Source organism: Rhopalosiphum maidis, chromosome 4 (assembly GCF_003676215.2).
Source record: "Rhopalosiphum maidis isolate BTI-1 chromosome 4, ASM367621v3, whole genome shotgun sequence".
NCBI lineage: Eukaryota > Metazoa > Arthropoda > Insecta > Hemiptera > Aphididae > Rhopalosiphum > Rhopalosiphum maidis.
The window spans coordinates 55,383,403-55,407,678 of record NC_040880.1 but is presented as its reverse complement, the minus strand read 5'-3'; the positions used below and the strand labels follow the sequence as shown (position 1 = coordinate 55,407,678).

The following is a 24,276-nucleotide window of genomic DNA, read 5'->3' as shown; positions in this document are numbered from 1 at the left end:
GAAAATAAAATATAAAATCAATGTTTATAACTATTAATTATACTGATTACCATAATTTATAAAGTTTCATTGATTATAACTATTATATGTTATAACTTTATGGTATACATGATAAATCTATTTCAATCAGTCTTAAAAAATATGTATACAAAGATTAATGTAAGTACTATATATTATTTGTATTTGTTTACAAGTACCTATATTTGTTTATGAAGTTTCATTGTTTTTCATCCAGTACTAGGTACTGATATAGTTTGAAAATGATGTTATGTGTTCTACGATATCATAATTAATACCTATACTGTTCAATCTGGATAACGTGCTTTAAATGAGACGTTAAGTGACTTCACTATTAAGTATTAACTCTACAAACAAAATAAACAAACTATAAAAAGTTTAATAAACTCGTGAAAAGTAAATACGCAGTTAGATCATGGAAAACGTAATTACTTCAAAACTTTGTTTACATTATAGTAGTGTCAAGATCATCGACATTTGAACTAAAGAGCTAGTTTATAATATAATGCAATCAAACAACCTATTTTACTTTTCGCTATTTTCACTATTTCTAATTTAGATGTTTCTTACTTATTATTTGTAATTTATATGCCTAATATTTTTTTTAGTACTACCTTGATCATTTATATAGCTTTGTTTGTATTAGTAAAATTATACTATAAAATATTATCCAAAAACTCTAAAAATATAGTGGTGAGGTACTATAATGGGTGAATATAATATGCATCTTACTTTTCTTATTCGAATCATTCGCGTCTGTATGTTTGTATAATACACAATTATAATTATTATACTTAGTGTTTATATTACTGTTAATTATGTACTGTCTATAATACCTACACGGGGTTTCTAAAAAAAAAAAAAACACAATAATGTACACGCCCGACTACATATCAGTTATATTTTTGTTATAACAAAATACCTATACAGTAACAGCGTTAGTGTGTGACACGGACACGCAGTACGATTTAAAATAATAATATATATTATTATGTTATACACTATACGTGTTTCAGATGATTATATAAATTTTTAAATTACATAATATGGGATATTGATACAAACGAGTATATTTTATTATGCATCGTGTTGTATATGTAAGTATTCTGCGTGTATATATAATATATGTATATAATTGTATACATATCTATTCTGAGGTGAACGACTTAGGTATAACTTTTAAAAAAGTTTCCCAACGAGTACATTAACTGTTTTGTAGCTAGAGTTCAGGAACCTCATGTCATATCATGACTGATAATAATATCATATTATTTTGAACCGGAAAATGACACGATATATTATATTAATTAAACATTTAAATGACGGTTTCTCCAAATTGATTTCTCATCGATAAATATGAGTGCCCCTTATGGTATTTTGACGATGCGGGGATACGAATAAGCCATCTAAATCAGTAATAATTATAATAATAATAAGAATAATAAAAAAATCCCTGACAGATGAACGTTGGGCGAATATGGTTTGGTAACCATGTCATGTTAATTTTGATTGTAAGTAATTATGACAATGATGTATTGATGTAGTTGTACTTATTATTAATACCATTATCCTGCAGTATCAGACGTACCATAAACAATTTTAAAGATATTATCAAGTTAAAATTATTATCAGTACAAGAATATCTATTCAAAGATTACGTAATTAATAGCTGATAATTCTTCCTATTCAGACGTATTTTAAATTTTAGTTATCTTATACATTATGATAAAACTTGAATATTAAATCCGTATAAGCTTCATATTGTATACGTTTAAATGACGGTTAAGTAGAAGTTTATTCCAATTATTTCAATTCAATGATATATACCTTTGTTTTGTCGTTTCTGATTGCAAAACAGGCGCCTGACTATTTTTAAATAAACAATTTGAGGAAAATAAAAACTTGCCATAACATAGATCTATTTTTAATATGCATTAATCTTTTATAATATGTACTTAGAAAAATAAAATACTGTTTTATTAATTTTGCTAAAAGGTTGAAAATATTGTATGTATTTTTATACCTACCTACATTTGACGAGTAAGTTAATATATTTCATATGTTAACTCTTATCGATTTCATGGCAATAATAATTAAGTTACTATAATAATCAAGCATTGTCAATAAATAAGTTAATTATTGTGATCATCAATTATTTCTCATTTGAATTATTAAATTAAATGCGTCGTTGAACAAGATAATATCTTTCTATGGCGTCCAATTTCAATATTATTAAAGATTGATACCTTTTACCTACAATATTCTTTTATGATGTATTATAATTATTATTATATTATATTGCACGTCTTGCCGTCTTGGTGAATTTGTAATAATAATAATACAAGTAGGTAGGTACATACCTATCACTAATTATTAATTAGTAGTAATTATGTCCATACTTGATAAAAATAGATAGCTACTTTGATAAATTTTCTGATTGAGTTAAAATATATATTGATGATGTATAAAATGAATATTGCTTAATGAAGATAAGCAGATCAACAGTATACATTTATTACGGAAAGTACACGCATTATGCATGTATGTAACTTAAATAAATACAATTAGTTTACGTATGATGTTCAACGTCATTGTTGATAGCAAAATAGATAATATTGTAATATACACATCAAATATCAAAACCATTGTTTTATTGGTAAATTGTAACCTCTTACAATATGCACTTATTTGCATTATAGTTTTAAAGTTATATATATATATATGCCTCAGTAAAAATAAAATGTTATGATAAATGAAATTATTAATTGAATAAAAAACAAGATAATATAATATTTATAAATTTAATACATTTATGGCAAAACAATCAAGCTTCGGCAACAATATTTATACCTAGAATGGCTAAAATAAATACTTACCTAACAGATAACAGTATTAAGAATTTAAGTATATATTCCCAAATTATTACTTTTAAAATATCGTGGAACCAATAGGTACAATAAAAATATATAATATCGCTAGTTAAACACTGCATGGGCTGAATTTTGTCGTCAGTAAAAAAAAATAAAAGCGATAAAAATATAATTTATAAATAGCCCGAATTCAAGTATAATTAATACTTAATAATTAACTAACAATATATGATAATTAATAACCAATAGTATAATGACATTTTAAAATTAATAAAAGGAAGTATTATTTGTAAAATTAAAAATAATACAGAAAGTAACCCAACTGGTATTTAGATATAGGCCATGGTTGACAATTGCCCCTTCCCAACCAGATGTAACTGAAGGAACAGTAAATTGTAATGAGTATTTTGTTTTCAAATATAGTATAACATAATTTAAATTTATTTTCAACAAGTTAGTACATTTTTTGAAATTTTCTTAAAATTGTTTTTTCCCTGTTAATCCCCGGGCTTAATAAAGTTATCATTACGACAGCTTGTGAGCATATACATATGCATATTCTTAAAACCTTAGACAATTATCATGTATTTCGTGATTTGTTGAGTTATAAAATAAATAAAAGCTCTTTAGTATGACTATATAATTAAATATTTAAATACATGTTGTCCTATTAATGCAAAAATAAAATTGTATGTAAAGAATTTTAAGGTAACGATTACATTTTTTGGTAATAACTAAATATTTTTTTCACCAAAATAGAAAAACATTGAAAAATTATATAAATATCTGTCTAAGTTTGTTTAACCTAGACAGGGTTGCCATAAGTTTAAGTTTGATCGGTTTTGAATTTATAGCGTTTTGGTATTTTGATAGTCAATTTTTTCAGGGTTAAATTTCAATAATTATTCATTTTGTCTTATAAAAATTTTTAAATGATAAGATAATCAAGTTTATTACGTACTTGATTGATAGACAAAATCTATCTTTCTTCAACTTCATGACAAGTTTTAAATTGGCGAATACATTCATTATTTTTCTGTTCAAATATTCCATAATTAAAGTTGTTATTACTTATCGCTAATCAATAGTTTTGGTATGTTACTCATTTCAATTAGTAACATTGAATTAGATTTTACTTTATAAAAGCATGTTGTATAGACGTAGAGTGCCGACCGTTGTATAAATATGTGTGATATTTCATTTACAGCAAAATAGAATATTAAAATTGTTGATTGACCATGGAAAAAGATAAGATTTTTCCATAAAAATATACGAAAAACGTTTGTAAAATCAAATACAGCAATCCTAAACTAACTCTAAAATAGGAGTGGCCCCGGGGTAACAAATTTAAATATACATTTCTAATAGTAACAATTAAATATTAATATAATATAATATAATTTATAATAATACGTAAATTTGAGTAATTTATATTAAACATTTTAAATTATTAGATTTTGTATGCCGAGACTACATTTTGACTATACGCAATTTTTTTGGCAATTTATTAGTCTTGCAATATTGTATTAGCGATATTTGGTTGGGTTAATTTGGTATTAAGTACATACATATTAATTGCTTTGAACGATTTATATCAGTGGTGGGCAAACTTTTTTAATGGAAGGTCACAAAGTTTAAGAAATTCTAGAGGAGGGCCAGAATTATAGAAAAAATGCATTTTGTGTTAAAGCTTTGAATCATATAATATTATAAAACCTGACACTTTTATACTATACAGGCCATATACTATCCATGTCGATGGACCCTCGGCGGGCTGGAATTGGCCTATCACTGATTTATATGGTTTATTATACCAGGATTAATAATTTTATCCGATTTTTGAAGGTCTTAGGTACATTAATTTAAGAAATTTGGGTTTTATTAATACATAGTAAATTATACAATTAATAATCGTTTAGGCAAGATTTCTGTGCATTGCATGTTGGCACTCAAAATAAAGGACAATACGCGAATCATCCAATGAATACGTCGATGGATAAACCGTGATTTCGTAGGTTCCTTATTAAATAGAAAAAAATAATTTTACCAACCAGTATGTATTTGATCGACAATACAAAATTATATGATTTTTATTATTTCTATGCAAATAAATATACTCATATTTAATATATTGTTTTTTTTCAATTTATATTTATAGTTTATAATGAAATACAAAACTATACAATTTAATAATAATACAATTTATAGTTTGTTTATATAGTGCTGATCAAAAGGAAAAAAAATAGCGGGCTTATAGATATAAGTATTCAATTGATTCACTCACGATAGTAGTAATTTTACTAAATGTAATAAAATCATCTTTAAATGTATTATACTGTACTGAACGAAAAATGTGAGTTCTTAATTTGTCAGGTACAATCTGTAACTACATGGACTTGTGATATGTATATATATGTAATATTTATTATGCATATAAGTCATTTTTTTTTTTTTTTTGAGGGAGGGGCACTAGATCTGTAAACATTCGTATAAAAATGTACAATTTGTAACATTATATTATAATATTTCGTATACAAAACCATAATAAATAGTTTATAAATAGTAAAAAAAACAATATTAGTTTAGGTAGGTATGAATTTAAAAAATCAAAATCACAAGGTCAGTTAAACGATATCGATAAAATACAGTCTGAAGTACTGAAGTAAAATATGTTCCAGTTAAATATGTGTGATTTATAAGCCATTCAACTGTATTTAAAAAATCTTCTATACGACTACATAATACTAATACACTACGTATACTACGAACAGTATCAAAGGATCAAACGATACCATCATGTCATCGGTGATATGGGCGCAAACCGTTTAATTCATGATTTGTGTACGTGTGTTCTGTTGTGTTTGTAAGTGGGGTGTCGACCTCGCACACTCGACTACCGATCGATCATCGGATCACCGGCCGACACTGCTATGGTAGATCAAAACTAGCTGTCGACGTTATAACACGTTACTGCTGCTGTGTGTTTAAAATACGACTATTTCGACAATAGAAAAAAAAATAGTAATACTTGTCTTGTATAATAAATAAAAAATATATTGAAATCATGAATATTTAACTGGACTACCTACCGCAGAAAATAATTATCGGAGATATGGGTAAGTCGATTAAAGCACTTTTTCTTCTTTTATATTTTATTATTAGTTACCTAATTTTAGAGTAAGCTAGAATAACAGGACACGAACCTACCTACATTTCTTTGGTTGTTAATTCCATACAACCAACTTTTAGCCGTCAATAGCACTTGACTCTCAACGTCCAGCATAACGTCATATATTATACCACAAATTCCGATCTGTTATAACAGTCATATGCCCTTGGTTAAACAAAAACAAAAAATAAACAAATATTCAACGTATTTACGTTAAACTAAATTTATAGTATCATATAATTCGAAATTAAATCCATGAATATTATTTAGGTTTAATAAATACGACGTTTAAGCCCACACTGTAGAAAGCTTACGCGTTTGAAATGTTTAAAAATAAAACCTGATGTTTGACTAAATTCTATCGTAATTAATTTCTCAAAGTTATTTAAGACTTTATAACTACACCAGGTGATCCATTTGTCATATTGCGTATTACTCGGCTTTAAGTTTATCGAAATTTATAAACAATAAACAACTCAGAAAAATGAATGTTGCTTAATAAATGGGTTACCAGCAGGTATACAATTAATTATATACAATAACTTTATAAGGTAAGTTAAATTTGACTCAATATTAATTATAACGTTTTTTTCTTTCAATGGGAATTAAACGTAATGGAAACTTAAGTAAATTGGTCAAACTTTTTCAAACTACAAAGATTTAAAATTCAGAAAAGACTGAATATGATATTCTTAGTTTTTAAGTACAAAACATAATTAATGCGTAAGTTTTGAAACACTATTTTATAAAATGCTTTTCAAAGAAAACTGTTTACAATATAGTACTAGGTCTTCTTCTGAATATAAGTATCTACTAATTTATGTTACATATTAATTTTTATATTAGTGTTTTTAATATTATAAAATTTCTGAGAAATAAAAAAATGAAAAAAATCCATCTCCATCAGTAAAATCAACAAACGACCTTCATTTTGGAAATTAGTAATTACCGAAGACCGATTTTTTATCTGTCTTAGATGTACCTATAAATATCGTGCTATTAAAATTTGAAAAAGATACCTTTACGAGTCAAATGTTATACCTATATATAGTACTGTATAGTATACATATATATTATATAATAAACTATGTGTGTGTGTGTCGGAATGTTATTAACAAAACTACATTTAGCCGACGATTCCTACGAAGAAAACATTTCTTATATTATACAACCGGTTTTGTGAAGAGGTTAAGGCCGTAAATTGCGATACTATAAGTTAATGAAAAGTAGACAAATATTCGACATGGACAGTAATACATGCAATTAAATAAAAAAACAATCAGTTCAAACTAAGGTGAAATATTTAATAAGTAATGACGATTGTAACCGAAAATTCGATCGATAATGTTATTATGATATAATAACATTTCAGAAGTCTATGAAATCGTCTTCTACCCAATTCATCGTGCAAAATGTTCATGTTCGCAAGCACATTTACATTCAATATAAAATAACCATGAATATACGTATGTTTATTTTTATAAATACCTACATACATAGGTACTCATTTAATACGTACGTGTAACGTCACACAGATACTTTAAATCACAAGGACAAGGACATTAGAATTTATTTTTCTCAAATTAAATTATCTTTGTAGGATTGTATTATGTTTATTTCAAAATACAGTTTTAAATCGCTTATATTTTACAAGTTGATATAATTTTAATTTGGAAATATCAAATTCTATATATTTTTAAAAAAACATTTAAAGTAGATTGATACTAGCTATATTATGATAACCATTGCCTCGGTATCAGTGATCATGATGGCATTTGAAATACAATATAATTAATATATAACTCGTTTTATGTATTTGAATTATTATGAATTATATTATTACATCAATTAGTGATTATTCCGTGCCTATATAGTAGACATTTATTTGTTCAAATTTAGTCATTACATTTATGGTAGCATTTGATTTCTAACCAGTATGATAAAAGATAGAATATATTTAAATATGGTAAATTATAATTTATTATGATTTAGATTTTTTAGAACTTAAAGCTGAATTCTACAAAGTATAACATGTTTGTAAAAATTCTTTCAACGCCAATTTGTTAACGTTAATTTGTTAATCACGTAAAATAATTGTACTTAAATGTGTTTCATTATTTATAAAAACTTTTTAATGACATAGTATTCAAAAATGATTTAATGCTTTCATCTTATTTCACGTTGATTATGTGTCTATAAGCTTTGTACTTTTAAAAGTTAATATGAAATTATTTTGATTTAAATTTCTCAGAGTGATTATTATTTGTAAACTGTTTTATACTTTAATTGAATCAAAATGTATAATTAATTTAAGTTTTGATTGGATGTTGGCAAAGGCCAATATTAATGACATCCCCATAATTTTATTTAGCTAAACCAAGTATAAATCAATATAAAATGTATAAACCGTAATGGTAGTTAATTTACCATTATTTATTTTTATATTCAACTTAACATAGAAAAATATCGATCTAAAGTTTTCTAAGATAATAGTAAGTACATTATTCGTTTGATTTTAATTTTCTATTACACTTTTAGAATTGTTTTCAATGTATTTAAAAAATATTTCAATGTTTACTCATTAGCATTATTATCTGATAAAAAATAACAAATTAATTATTTAGAGATCGAAAATTGCAATATTATAATATGAATAGACGAAAGAAATTTTTGTTAGATAGAAAAAGGTTCGAGAACTAAAGACGGACGATGTTGGTCGAAGTTTAAAAGATTAAAGAGAACGGATATAGATACTATTAAGTAGGGTGAAAAGTGCAAACACCGTACAAAATAATAATATACTTGGCAGCTAGTGTCATTTCGGAGCAGTAAAACAATATTTAGTTTAATACTCTAGAGTGAGTCGATTACATCATAGCATTGTCCATTACTAAGTAACTAGTTAATGCTATTGACAATATTTTAACAATTGAACTATAAATGCTTAAATGCTTTGAGAGACCTTAGTAATACAAAATGTATAAAACTAAGCTTAGACCTTGAATAAATTATTTTAATAACGCTATAAACCATGGCATTATTGATATTACTGTAAATTGTATTTTTAATATATTTTTAGTCGATAATTTTTCACTTTACAGTTTTTTCAACATAATTCATCTATCATTCTTTTAATCATTTTCTGTCAACTATCAAACAAGTTTATTAATTTTCTATTCTTTAAAACATTTGATGTAGCCAAAATAATGTCCATGTATCTAAATAGGAAATTATCATAATATTATAATATGCCATCGATATTATGTACACGTGTGCCAATTTATTATGCAATCAAATACGATAATAATTAATGTTTTATTTTTTGTGTGTGTTATAAGAATGCTAAAAATATTATTATTATCTAGAAAATTTAATTTTAACAAATAATTCGTCAGGAAAACGTAATTATCGTAAAACAGTACTACAATAGCTGTTATTTCAGTACTACTATACATAAATCGAACAAAATACATAGATACTTAAACTATAGTACCTACATATATATTTTTTGGAAAATTTGAGATAGATATATAATATACAATTCTAAAATTTCATATTGTCTTTTTCACCTTTCTGTGATTGGTTTACAATACCTACTTTAAACTTTTAATTTTTAAACAAAAATCTACATTATTAATTGTATTATTTAAAATAGAATATATTTTTAAATATTTATTTGATATATTATATATAAATATAAAATATTTTAAGTAATAATTTAACAATGAGTATAATAGGTCTAATATAAAAAATATTTAATCTAAATGATATATATATATATATATATATATACAGGATGTCCCGCGAGGATTTACCCATTGCGATATCTCCTGAAATAATATAAATACCATAATTCTGGTTTTATAATAAAATTCACAAGGACAAGAACTAAAAATATTTAATGTTTTTTAATTTATTTTATTGTTTTGGTAAAAAAGTTAAGAGATATATTTTTATCTAATATTTTCAAAATAAATTAAAGCCAACCACTTTTTAGAGTTAATTTTTTTGAAAATATTAACGTTTCAACATTTTAATTTTTTTTAGTTTCGAGAAAAACACTGAAAGCATTCGTCGGCCTTACGGAGCTTGCGGGCTACACGTTTAATGATTACCACTATCGTATTAAATATTTCGCAATTTTTTCGAAACTAAAAAAAATATTAAAAATAAGGCATCAATAAAATTAAAATGTTAAAACGTCAATATTTTTAGAAAAGTGAACTCTAAAAAATGGCTATCTTCAATTTATTTTTAAAATAAATAAATAAAAAAAATATGTTTTCTAACTTTTTGAACAAAACATTAAAATAAATTAAAATATAAAATATTTGTATTTCTTGTCACAGTGAATCGTATTAAAAAACCAAAACTATGGTATTTTTATTATTTCAGTAGATATCGCAATGGGTAAATTCTCGCGCACGGGACACTCTGTATTAGAGTTTTCACTTTAAAAGTATCACCTATCACTAAATATAACACACGATCTTTTGTGTAATTTTTTAGGTGTTTATTGTGTATAATATATATATATAAATTTAATATATAATATATTGCGTGTATGGAGTATAATAATGTACCTATATTTCCTGTTGAACTATCATTATAAAACATTAATTTAACGAAAAGATTGAAATCTCGCAAAAATAATTGAAATATGCAATGATACACATACACATAACACACCCAAGCAAACTAATTTATATATATATATATATATATATATATATATATATTTATCCCGCATAAAATGACCTAGACATTGTTCCCCACCAAAAAAATTAATTCATATCATAGTTATTTAATTTTATTAAAGATAATACACCTAATAAAACAATTATAAATATTATTAATATATTATGGAGTATAGAATATAAATAATTAATATTCATAAACATTTAAAGTCTGATATATTATGTTTATTAAAATATCTTTACGTAAAAAATTTGCAATCAAACAAGATTTATAGTCAAAGATTTATCTAAAATCCGAATAAGTGTGCCTAATTAATTTTAACTTATATTTTGCAGTATAAAAATATGATATACTATCAAATTTAATTACCTATAACACAGAATAACTTATTTTATACTTCTAATACTAGAACTGTATACTTGTATATTAAAAAAAAAATCTTAGAATATAATTTTTTTCAATTACTTCAAATTTCAAACATGAGACAATAAAACTTTAAGTAAATTCACTCAAATCTATATTATATATTATGTAACGTATAGAGGTTAAACTTCAAGTATTCAGAACAAGTCGAACAATTAATGAACATTTAACAGTTTTAATGAGTATTATTTTATAAAGCGTTTTATAAGCTCTTTTATGTTTATTACTTTTCTCTCAAACCTAAACTTTGTGTAATGCAATAAAAATATTATTTTCAAAATAATAACATCACATTTATTTTTAATATAATATAATATATACGTTTATCAGTTATTTATTATTTATACTAATTGTAAATAAATAAATAAATAGTTTACCTATACAATTTTAATATTAGCTATTTATCTACACTATTAATTCTTTGACCTATACTTAAAAGTCTAAATTTATAATATCTATACGTTTAATGAATATTTAACACCTATTGATTTTGTTTTTTTTTTCAGAACTTAGATGTATATTCGTGTTTTCGTTATGGATCACAACAGCCTGTTCATTGTACAAAATTGGTATCGGAATTGCAGATGTAACTGGACCTGCAGTAGGTGTTACTTTTGTGAGTATTATTATGATTTTTAATGTTTATAAAAATGGTATAATAGTCACTATAGGTACTATAAGAAACTATATTGCTAAATAACAAATTATATTTATTTTATTACAATCTATACACCGACAATTGAAGCAATTATAAAAATGATCTTTTTCGCCGGAAACTCAAGTAGTGATTGTTATAATAAGTCATTTTAAAAACAAATTGAAAACAATTGCAATTATTATAGTAGTCAGTTAAACGCAAGAAAACAAAAATATGTTATAATAATTATAGGATACAATTGCTCAAAAATTAAAAAGAATTTAAAATCGTTAAAATTGTTTATCGGAGTAAATACTGAGTAGTACTTAATACACAAATACACAATTCAAAAATTGTGTATTTTATAAATAAGAGTAAATCGTTATCAATTAAGTGAGTAATTTTTCGAGTAAAGAGTAAATAGACAATTTAAAAGAATTATTTATTGGAGACGGAAATAAAAAGGAAAACAACGACAAATTAATTGTTTTAAAGGCAGCACAGAAATAAAAATAAATTATATTTACTTATAGTAAGCATAAGGTTGTACTTGCACTAAAAAATATAACTAGCAAAGGTGTATTTTATACATGTTATCAAGTATCAAAGCAATTAAAAACCCATATGTTATAAATTATAATCAAATAACAAATTGAAAACTTATCGTGATTAAATTTGGTTTTATTTGTTTTTCTAATTTTTAGTTTGTTTATAAATACCATAGATATTACGCACTACATAGTGATTTCATATTCTTCATCATTATTTCGACGTTAAAAAATATGTTTGTGTACATACATTATATAATGAGTGATTCACCAACCATTTTCACTCTTTTTTCAAGAATAATGTAGATATTCAAAATCTTATTTCTAAAATTTAAAAAAAATCATATTTTTAAGTTGTTCAGAATTTTTGTGCTACTTAAGGAATATCCTATAGATAAACAAACTTCTGTTATTCCAATGAAAACTCCCATTTTCTATTTGTACATTATTCAGTAAATATTTTTTCTGAAATTATTGACGATCAGAATAACAATTCGAACGAGTATATTATTTCAATTTTTTTTAACATTGCATATTACGAATAATAGGTCCATAAATCCATTATGGTTTGGAAGATAAAAGAAGTCTGTGGTATAATTTGAAAACGTTAGTTGTCCATCAACATCAATAATATTTTGTAAAAATTGTCTCAAAGCATAATAAATACTAGTTTCAATATTATACAATTATTTCATATTTTTATAAAAGTATATTTAAGAAATATTATCCTTAGTATAAAATATAAATATTTTAATAATTGAAAATACTAATTTTTTTAATTATCCTTGTAGTTCTTCGTTTGACAGTGGCATCGGCGATTTGTTCGTCTTCAAATGAATTAAAAAAATAATTCGTAATTAGTAGATTGTAATAAAATTATCACTATACAATATAATATCTTGGGTATTATATACTTATAATATATATTTCCTAATTTATTTAAACCGTTGATTGTATAATATTATCTTGAATTTGTTTACTTTAGAACAGGTTTTATACAAATTTCGATAACACATTATAATAATATTATTAATATTATATAATGTATTATGTATACGTTACTTATACGCTAAACTCAATGTTGATATGTAATATTATATTTATTATTTTATTATTTTGATGTTTATGTATAGTTGGGGTACGGAAAAGTGGAACAAACTGGAGAAGGAATTCATTTGCGACAATTTTCTAGGGCATTTTTAATTGAAGATTCAACATCTAGGACAGCGTTTGTCAGCATCGACTCTGCGATGATGGGAGACCATATAAAGAAAGATGTGAGTTAAAAATGTAATATTAATACATTAATACATTATACATTATAATACAGTAGATTTGCAATTTGTATATTATAGTAAATTCGAAAAAAAAGTTAAATGTCCTATATTTTTGTTCAATATAATGATTTATTCAATATTATACATTAAAACAAAAGAGTTCATATACTTTTTAATTTTCAAGGAGTGTACGAAATTCGCTTTAATTAAAATAGTATTAGTTGTTTTGGATTTCGTTCAATAATGATGGTTTACATCCAAACCGAACTTTCCTGATCTAATACTTTGTAATATCATATCATAGATCATTTAGATTTCGAATTAAAATCTCTTGTTTTTTATTTTTTGATAATTTTTGTCAACCCCCGTCGAAAACAAAAGTATCTATTATGTTCAATTTCCTACAAGAAACCATGTAGGTACTTTAAATTGAAATTGAAAAATTTTTACTACGTTAAAACATATGAAAAAAAAATATTTATATATATTTATTAAAACTCACACAATATTGTTAAACCAAGAAATGTATCGCTCCGCTTAGTATCAAAAAGTATTTAAAATAAAAATACATTTTATATTTGCAGTACACCTTATTATTCTATTTACTATTATTTCTTGTCATGTTTATTAAAATAACTCGATTATTTTAACAACTGTTTTTCTTTTCTATTCGAGAATCTACTAAATATGATACTGTCGTAATAGTTTGATGATGAAATATATTGCAATGTAATCAAACGACGAATGCGATTTGAAGGTACTGAAAAAATTGAACGAGAAGTTACCAGGATTGTACGACACGAATAACCTTATGCTTTCGTCTACGCACACACACTCTACGCCGGGAGGTTATATGTTACATATGCTGTTTGACTTGAGCACAATGGGTTATGTTCAACAAACCTTAAACTGTTTAGTAAAAGGTATTACATTGGTAAGTTTGATATAAAAACAAGTAATATTTCGATTATCATAAGCGTATTTGTTAAACACCCATATTTGTTTCTAAGTAGTTTACATTTCAAGAAAAAACAAAACATACTTTGCTTGATTTTTTATCGTTCCCTTTGATATACACCTTGAATAAAAAAAAATAATTTGAATTTTTCATTATAATATCTGTATTCGATTTGCGCGTACTAAAAATTAAAGATTTTTGTCACGATTCGGCTTTGATGTGATTATTGTTACTAGAAAAATTGAATACACATCAATATAAATTATAAATCTATGGAAAGACGGCATTTATAATTTTTAAAGCGGTCTTTTTATAAAAAAAGATTTTGTATACTTACACTGATGATTTTTATAAATAGAGTATTCTACGAGCCCACGACAAATTAGATTACGGACGTATATTTATTAATAAAGGTGAACTAAATGGGATATCGATGAGTAGAAGTCCTCAGTCATATTTATTAAATCCGGAAGCCGAACGCGCGCAGTAAGTAGTATTTTATTTCATACTATACGTCATGCAATGGCATCATATACTCGTAGGTACCAATACACAGATACGTAGTATAATAATATTACTGTTAAATGTTATTAGTATTTTTATGGTATGCAGTTATTATTTACTAAGCATTTTAGTAAAAAATAACATTTGAAGGTAATAGGCGTTTACTGTTGGACAGTATACAAGGTGATACATTTACCATAAAACACTCATTATTTCAAAAAGTATTCATGTTTTTGAAAATATTTTTTTACATAGTTTCAAGTTGTTAAAAAAAACATTTTTATTAAAAAAATTATATTTTTAAATATTTTTTATCCTTATATTTTTTTTAAGTTTTTTACTTTTTTGAATACATAGAGTTTTAATTTCCTATTCCAAAGCAGAATAATTTTCTGAGTATTTTGATACATAAAATTCGAATTTAGGGCGAGTAGTTAATGAGTTATTCTTATTTAAAGTTTAGACAAGTAGTGTAGTGGACCGACATTTTGCGAGGTAACCCCGTACCACTCTACTCCGCGCATCTAAACTTTAAATACTTATAATTCATAAACTACTCATCCTAAATTTGATTTTTATGTATCAAAATATTCAGGAAATTAAAAACATGAATACTTTTTGAAATAATGAGTGTTTTATGGTAAATAAATCACTCTGTATAAGCGCCTAATTTACCAACTACTACGGAAGGTGGATTGGGGCATTTTCATTATATACGCGTATTTTTTTTATAAAATAACAATTTTCAGAATGAAGTTTTTCACTCTAACAATAGTACCTACACCAGTGATAATTATGTTTCTCTATTATAGTTATATTAACTGTTCTGGCATGATGACGAAACTCGACTTATTTGCTTAATGTGCACTGGGAATTAAATTTAAATATTTTAACGCAATAATTATTTATTAATATACATAATAAACCAATTTTCCTCACTCATTAACATCCATAGGAATGTCAGCACCTTTTGTACCAATGTATGGGAATCCTAATGGTAGCTTACACCCAATAAAAAAATTAAAAATACTACCGTATACTGGCTCAAACCCCATACCTCTAATCGCAAAGATGAAGTAGTTATCAACAGACTACTAATTGGTCACTCAAAGATGTTCCATGGACATCTTATGCGCCGAGAAGAATTTGCAATGTACCAAACCTGCGGAGAACCTCTCACAGTCAAGCACCTCCTCGTCCAATGTCGTAACCATACGGATACCAGAAAAAGACTAGAATTGCCCGATAACCTCTTCGAAGCCCTCAACCCAACCCATGACAACACCAACAAAATAATTTCATTCCTTAAACAAATTGACATGTACAACCTAATCTAAGGATCTATTGTAAATTTATACCTAACAAAAACAAACTCATGTGTAAAAATAATTTAAGAAACCATTGTAACATTTCTAACCAAAAACTTTCATTTCTGTTGCAAGCTAATAACCTTAGCAGTTGAAGCTGTACCATGAATAAAAATAAATAAATAAATAAACCAATTTGCACATAAGCATAAACGTAGTTTAGAATTTTTTGTATAAAATTTAAATATTGGTTTATGCTAAATGGTGTTAATTAAAAAATATTCACATGTCTATTAGTATATAATATATGGTAATTTAGTTTACTACATTCACATGATAAATTGTCATAGTGTTAATGTAGGTAGCTGTTTAATTCGGTGAAACTATTCAACTTTTATGTCATTATTAAATGTCGATATATATATATAAATATATAATACGAATGATCATACTAATCGCAGTACGATGTCATAAATCGTTTTGCAATCCTGCCCGCCACCCCCACCTTCCAAAAAAAAAAAAAAATTAAGCACCGGATCCGTCTTTGTATAAAATAATATGTACTATTTAAGTATACCTATTGTAATGATATTAACCGGCCCGTTTCGTTTTTGAACTGAATGTGATGTATAGATACGAACATAACGTCGACAAGACCATGGTACAGCTGAGGTTTGAGAGCGAGTCGGGCATGCCGCTGGGCGTGATCAACTGGTACGCGGTGCATGCGACCAGCATGAACAACACCAACAGGCTCGTTTCGTCGGACAACGTCGGATACGCATCGGTGTTGTTCGAGCAAAAGATGAACCCCGAAAGTTTCATCGGTAAAGTGAGTGTCGAGATGCCGACTCGCAGGTTCTGGGCGCATAGAGCCGATTATATATATATATATATATATATTTTTTAAATGACACGCGTCGTTTTACAGGGACGTTTTGTCGCGGCGTTCGCTTCGTCCAACCTGGGAGACGTGACTCCCAATATCAAAGGTCCTCGATGCCAGAAATCGGGAAAACCTTGCGATATTCCCGGGCCTTCGTGTGACGCAAACGAACTGTGCGTGGCATCCGGACCGGGCGACGACATGAAAGAGAGCACTAGAATAATCGCTCAACAACTGTTCGACAGAGCATATGTGAGTTTATTATTTTTTTTTTCTATATGTATGGATATTGATTTAATTTACTTGAATATTATTAAATACTAATTTCGAACTCGTTTTATTCGTAATAATTAAAAATGCATGTAATTAATTCGCAGAATAGTCCTCAGCTCTAATCGTGTATATGACTTTATATTACATCTATTTCAGGAACTGATGGTCGGAGAACCTATCACTGAGATCAAAGGACCGATTAATGCGATACACCAGTTCGTGGACATGACCACGGAAGAAGTAGATTATACGACGCCCGGAGGACAGACGATCAAAGGAAAGGGGTGTAAGCCTGCGATGGGTCATACGTTTTCATCGGGTACCATCGACGGACCAGGTTTGTTCTCGTTTGAAGCCGGCTCCAAATCTTCGAACAATCCCCTATGGGATATAGTGACGAATTTCGTGCCCAAGCCTAGTCCAGAACAAGTTAAATGCCACGCGGAAAAATCAATTTTGATATCGACCGGAGAAGTTAGTGAAACCAAATACGACGGCGATGTTATAAATATATATATTATAACAGCCATTGGACTGTTATACTAGTTTTTCGGATGTATTTTTGTTTCAGTTTAATTATCCACTGGCTTGGTCACCGAAAATAGTTTCCACTCAATTAGCAGTTATCGGACAATTGGTCATAGCTTGTGTCCCGGGCGAGTTTACAACTATGTCGGGGAGACGCGTGAGAAAAGCTATTCGCGATGTCCTTTGCAAAAACTCTTGGTGTACTGTAGTAATCGCGGGACTTTGCAATACATATAGTGATTACATAACTACACCCGAAGAATACAAGGTACGGACTGTAGACTATATTTTATATTTTTTTTTTTATACTCATGACACAGAAATCTAGTATTAAACTTAACTTAATTAAAAGTTTAATTAATATTACAATATTGTTTAAACGAATTTAAACATTATAGTCTTTTCCTATGAGTTTAAGAGAGACGTTTTGTGACTAATGTAAATCATTTAAAAATATAAATCTCTGATTTTTGTATAGTAAAACTAGTATGGTCCTATTTTAAAATCGCCTGCGCAAACACTAAAAACACACAAATGAACTAATGTACTAATACAATGAGCGTGTTGTGTTAATAAAGTTGCATTGTACTTGTATATAACAATGTTAATAGGTACCTATATTATATTGAATTTCTTTAAAATAGGATTATTTTATACGTCCTAGTCAATTTATAAATGTATAATATGTACATAAAATATTAAAAATACGTGTTTGATAACAAATCATTGTATAGTGTGTGTAGTTAACAGATGAAATATTAGTATATTACAATTAAATTGTAAAACCTAATGCACTAAAAATTTAAAAAAATATATGCATTAAGAATTTTAATCCACAAAACTAGGAACCGTATTTAGTGCTTACTTATTATTTAATATTATGATTAGCTAGAAAATAAAACATACAAGCTCGTTCACTATGATTAATAATTTAACATATTATTATTAAACAGCTACAGCGTTATGAAGGTGCGTCAACGTTGTTCGGGCCTTACACATTGCCTATTTACCTGAAGCAATACTCAAAACTGGCCAAGGCGTTGTTGAGTGGTGACAAAAAATTGGGCCCCGGGCCTGAACCGGTCGACCTGAGACCCGATGTGTGGTCGCTACTGCCGTCTCCTATGTACGACACTCCAACGTCTCGACACAGCTTTGGAGACTGTATCGAACAACCACCGTACTCGGCCAGGTGGGGTCAAACGGTTAAAGCGAAATTTGTAAGTTACGAATTATACGATATTGGTTTAGTGTTTGCTACAATACGGTATCTCATAGACGCAAAAATAGGCTTACATTTTTGTCGAGACTCTGATACATCGATAGTTGTTAAGTTGACATTTATATATATATTATGTTGTTCGTTCTAATATACCTAATGTCTCTGTTCTCGAATGATGCAAAAATATCAAAGGAAGTAAAAAAAAAGTTAGAGAATATAAAACTATTGCGAAAAAATTTACTTGAATTATAACTGTAAATGGCGTATAGTGTATACGTATAAAATAATTATATTAATGTCTCATTTTCACTAAAAGCAATTCCTCATCATAAATAGCTGTTACTCGAATAATAATTAATTAATACAAAGATAAAATACTATTAATAATGTTGGTATTCATTATGACTCCAAATTATTTTTCTATGACCATATAGAATTCATAAAGAATAAAGCATTTTAAAATAGTAATAAAACGGTTTATTAAAATGTACTTGTGGACTTTCAGAACAATTGTTCATACGTTCATTTCTTATATGGAATTGAAATTTTTAAAATCAATTAGATAGATTATTTAAAATACGAAATAACTTTTTTAAGTTTCTTTCGTCAAAATTTAGCATAAAAAGAGTTTTACATTTTAAATTATATGGGTATTAAAGGATTTTATAATCAAGCTAAACTTAAATAAATATAAAACAAAAATGTATTCAAATTCTTATTTAAATAATAACAATTTAAAAATTTAATTGACTTTCCTGTTACTTGAACTTATAAACTTTAAAACAAATATATAATAAAATCAGGTCAACATTTTTCATTATATTTTATTAATATAACGAAACATCACTTAAAACCATTCGCAATGAAATGAATGGTTCTAGGATAATAGAAAATACTGAAACAGATTTTGATTTTTTCAATATATCATTTGCCGAGTTCTCATTGTAATTTCGTTTTTATCTGTTTTAGTTTTCTTTTATTATATTCATATATATTATAACTCACTGTAGATTCAAATTAGAAAATACTTAATAATATTATACTAAGGTACTATAAATGTATGTAATTTTTAATTATTGTCTCAGTATACATCAAATTATAAATTAGACTTAATTTTCCGTCAATAATGATCATTATTATTATTCATGGTTAGACGTTTTAGGAGATACAATTTAAATAATACGCTAAGTTTTTAATACGTAGTATTAAATATTCAAAATAATTGTAAAATTGACCAACTTTTTTTAAACGAAATAAATATAACACTTATAACAGATAAATGCTCTTAGCTATCGATTAATTGAATATTATTGGATCAGTGTTCATTGAATATAACAAGTAGCAATATGACTATATATTGAATGATAAAATATTATCTATATATAAAATGAACCCGATAAAGAATTAAATATTTGATTTAGATGAGAGGTATATTTAGAATTGCAATTAACTAAACCACAATCTTCGTTTACATTTTTTTCTCGTCTCCAGGTTTCCGGCAATCCTCGAAACAACCCCATGTTGGAAATGACGTTTTTGACAGTTGAACGGCTCACGGACGATTTCAAATGGGACGTCGTCGCTACGGACGCCAATTGGGAAACCGAGTAAGACCATCATGAACGCGTTTGTTTCATAGTTTTGCATCTATTTAACGATATGTGCGGTTTTTTTTGCCATAGATTCATATGGAAAACAGTTTCGTGGTTTTGGGCCAGCAGCGTTGCAGAAATTAAATGGACAATACCTGAAAACACTACACCAGGGCTTTACCGCATTAGACACTTTGGGTATTTCAAAAATTTTGGAGGGGGCAGGCTCGGAAGATATTTTGGCACTTCGGAAACGTTCAAGGTTACGGAAAAATAGTGCAAACGTCAGTTTTATTTCAAAACAGATACATCATAATTTTTTTCTAATTTATATCTTAAAATGTGTTTGGTATCAGTTCCTGGCTATACAATTATTGATATACGAAACCAATTTATTTCTCTCCAAAAGTCGATTTTGGTCTATATATTATTGTTTGTTGATGTTACTATAATACGAGTATCGCATACATTATTAAATCATATTATACATATTAAGCATAATATTAATACCAATCCGATTATAATTTTAGTACAGTAAATACTTACTATATAGTAATAACTAATATTATAATCATGTCAACAACAAAAAAATTGTCCACTCAAAATACTTTTATATTGTTCATATTTGATATGATTAATAATATATGTGATATACCTATACCTATGCTTATAAATCAGTATTTCTCGATAGTTAATACTTATTACTATTTGATAATGTGAAAATTAAAAATAAAAAAACAATAAAAATACTAAATATGCAAATTAATAATATTTTACATGATTATTTATAGTTACCTAATAATAATAGACTGATGTCACTAATTATCAATAAATTAAAAGAATTTTTTTTTTGAACAATTAGGCAAGAAGGTTTCCTATATTCCAATAAATTATTGAATTTGGTTCAACGACAGTTTGGATTTAGAAAATATTATAAGAGAACATTATGGAACTATCAATGGACAGTTTTGTATCTACGTGACTAAAGTAATCTAAAAAAAGCTATAAACGCTCACCAAGCTTGTTAAAATTGAATAAATGATTAAAACTGGTATTATATTTTTGTTGGTCATACGCAACCATAAAATAGGTATGTTATAATATTAAAATAATTACCCTAATAATTAAAAAAAACTTTTCGTCTTCCGTAATTCTCCAGCATTTTCACAGCGAAATCCTATGCGTTATACTTGGCAGTCCAATTCGCCATCCAATCAGACTACAATTATACTCTCATAATAAGCGACTCTCTCAGTGCCCTGGTCTCACTACAAGATCATCACCCTCAAAATGAAGTAATCCAATTAACCAATGACCTCATTTCTTCATCGAAAAACAATATTAAGTTTATGTGGGTCCCTTCTCACATAGGTATCCCCGGGAATGAAAAATCTGACCAAATGGCGAATGCAGCGGTTACATCCACAACCTCATAAATAAAATCCCAAATAGAGATCTTACAAATGAAGCCCAAAACGGATTATAAAAAAAAACATGGCGAAATCACTGGGATTCAATTCCCGTCAGCAAAAATCTCAGAAACATCAAAAAAACTATGTCCAAATGGGCATATCCTGAGAACGCAACCAGGAAAAAACAAATAATTATAAACGGAGCCAGATTAGGTCATTCCCATATCACTCACTCATATTTGATAGCCAAGGAGTCCTCCTCCCTCGTGTGACACATGTAAAACTTCCCTTACAATGAAACACATCATTATGATTTGCCCCAAATACTCAACCGCACGTTGTCTTCTCAATAATTCAAGGTCACTTGAAAAAGCCCTCAGTCAACATAATTCCGTCAACATTTTTAAATTTTTCAAAAAAATAGATTTAGATACAAAACTGTAAATATTACAATTTTTACATTGTACCCCTACAATTATAAGATAATGTCTTTTTTTATATCGTAAAACTATAATTTTTTGTAACTATAGGCTGATAATCTTTGTAATTGAAGCCTTTATGTCAATGAAAAAAAAATTAAAAAAATTAAAAAAACCAGTTAAAAATGGCTGTTGTTGATTAATTGATATTATAATTTGTAATTTATTTTTTTTGTAAATACAATATTTTTTTTTATATTGTTGTGTTTAAGTACTATATTATATATAGGTTTATAAAATAAGTTCGTAAATACATAATCGAGAATCCATGGCAGTAGGTAAATATACTATTTTGGGACGTTTGAAATGAAGCAGAATTTAATCTTGGTTGATGCGCAGGATTTAGTACACAGTATTACAGTAGAAAATAGTTATTGATCTTGAATTAAAGAAAACAGTTTTTCATAACGTTGATTGTTTATATTGTCAAATAATAATACATATTGATAAATCATATCAATAATAATGACATTTTACAATGAATTATAAACATATTTTAACTGATCTATACGGATTTGAAGTTATATTTATTAGTTCTACTCCTCAAATTTCTGTAATTCAATAATATTTTATATACACACAAATAATTTAAGTCGAAACAAACAAAGTAAATAATGAGTGATCGAAGGGTGCCAAATTTTAAAGCAAACAAAAATGATTCCAACAACAAACCACAATAAAAACAATGAAATATAAAACTGCTTTAAAAGAGAGAGCGATGTTTCTTTATACAATTATACATTCTACACTGTCTGTAGAAGTATTGCGAACACCTAACACACTTAAAAAGAAGTGAAATTGTTTTTTTTTTTTTAAAAAAAAACGTTCACATGTGGCCGTGGCCCATATGAGACAAATAAAATAGACTATCTTGCTAACTTTTAAAGTTCAAAACTTATTTCATCACCCCGATAATGCATAATATGTAGTTTTTTTTTTAAAAAAAAAAAACGGTTTTTTGAGGCCTTTAGTGGTTAACTTCCACATAATCGAAATTATAATTGTTTAAAAGTGTAGCGTGGCGTTCCGTACGACGTTTTAGTCCATTTGTGACTGTCTCACGAATATGCATCAATCTTAAAGCAACATAAAATTAGTTTTTTTGTTTTAACCACAGCCCACAGGTGACCGTGGCCCATATGAAAAAAATAAAATTGACTTTTAACGTTTTTATGCTAGTATATTATTGTTTGGGCAATACAGCTAATCATTCTTGTGAAGTTTTGAGGTTCAAAACGTATTCCTTCACCCCGCAATAATGCATAAAATGTAGTTTTTTTAAAACAATTTTTTCACTTTTAAATTTATAGCAGTAATTTACTAGCCATTGCATTTATATTGACTATTATTTTACTTTACAATTTTTACATTTAATTTTACCTCTTTCATTTATAACGACTAATATTTTATATTTGTTATATTTTCGTGATTCCTATACAGTCGTGTAATCGTTGACATAACTAGATGATAATTTT

At 26.8% G+C, this 24,276-nt stretch overlaps 1 protein-coding gene across 3 annotated transcripts; it reads left to right on the top strand.

The window, feature by feature from the left end:
* Nucleotides 1-5,842: 5,842 nt before the first annotated feature.
* LOC113558557 (neutral ceramidase) lies at nt 5,843-22,814 on the top strand. Of its 3 annotated transcripts, none has more exons than XR_003405655.1 (14): nt 5,843-6,004; nt 11,685-11,794; nt 13,497-13,640; nt 14,398-14,574; nt 14,957-15,084; nt 17,043-17,241; nt 17,341-17,547; nt 17,725-18,042; nt 18,140-18,364; nt 19,050-19,316; nt 20,810-20,925; nt 21,001-21,194; nt 21,773-22,000; nt 22,081-22,814. XR_003405655.1 is itself a non-coding variant. In XM_026964048.1 (13 exons), exons 1-12 carry the CDS (start codon nt 6,001-6,003, stop codon nt 21,185-21,187), a joined length of 2,082 nt encoding a protein of 693 aa, XP_026819849.1. In that variant the 5' UTR covers nt 5,843-6,000; the 3' UTR covers nt 21,188-21,194; nt 21,773-22,814. The 3 variants fall into 3 exon arrangements, 1 of the variants encoding a protein (XP_026819849.1); XR_003405656.1 differs by having other exon boundaries at nt 21,773-22,205; nt 22,282-22,814; XM_026964048.1 differs by having other exon boundaries at nt 21,773-22,814.
* Nucleotides 22,815-24,276: the final 1,462 nt, after the last annotated feature.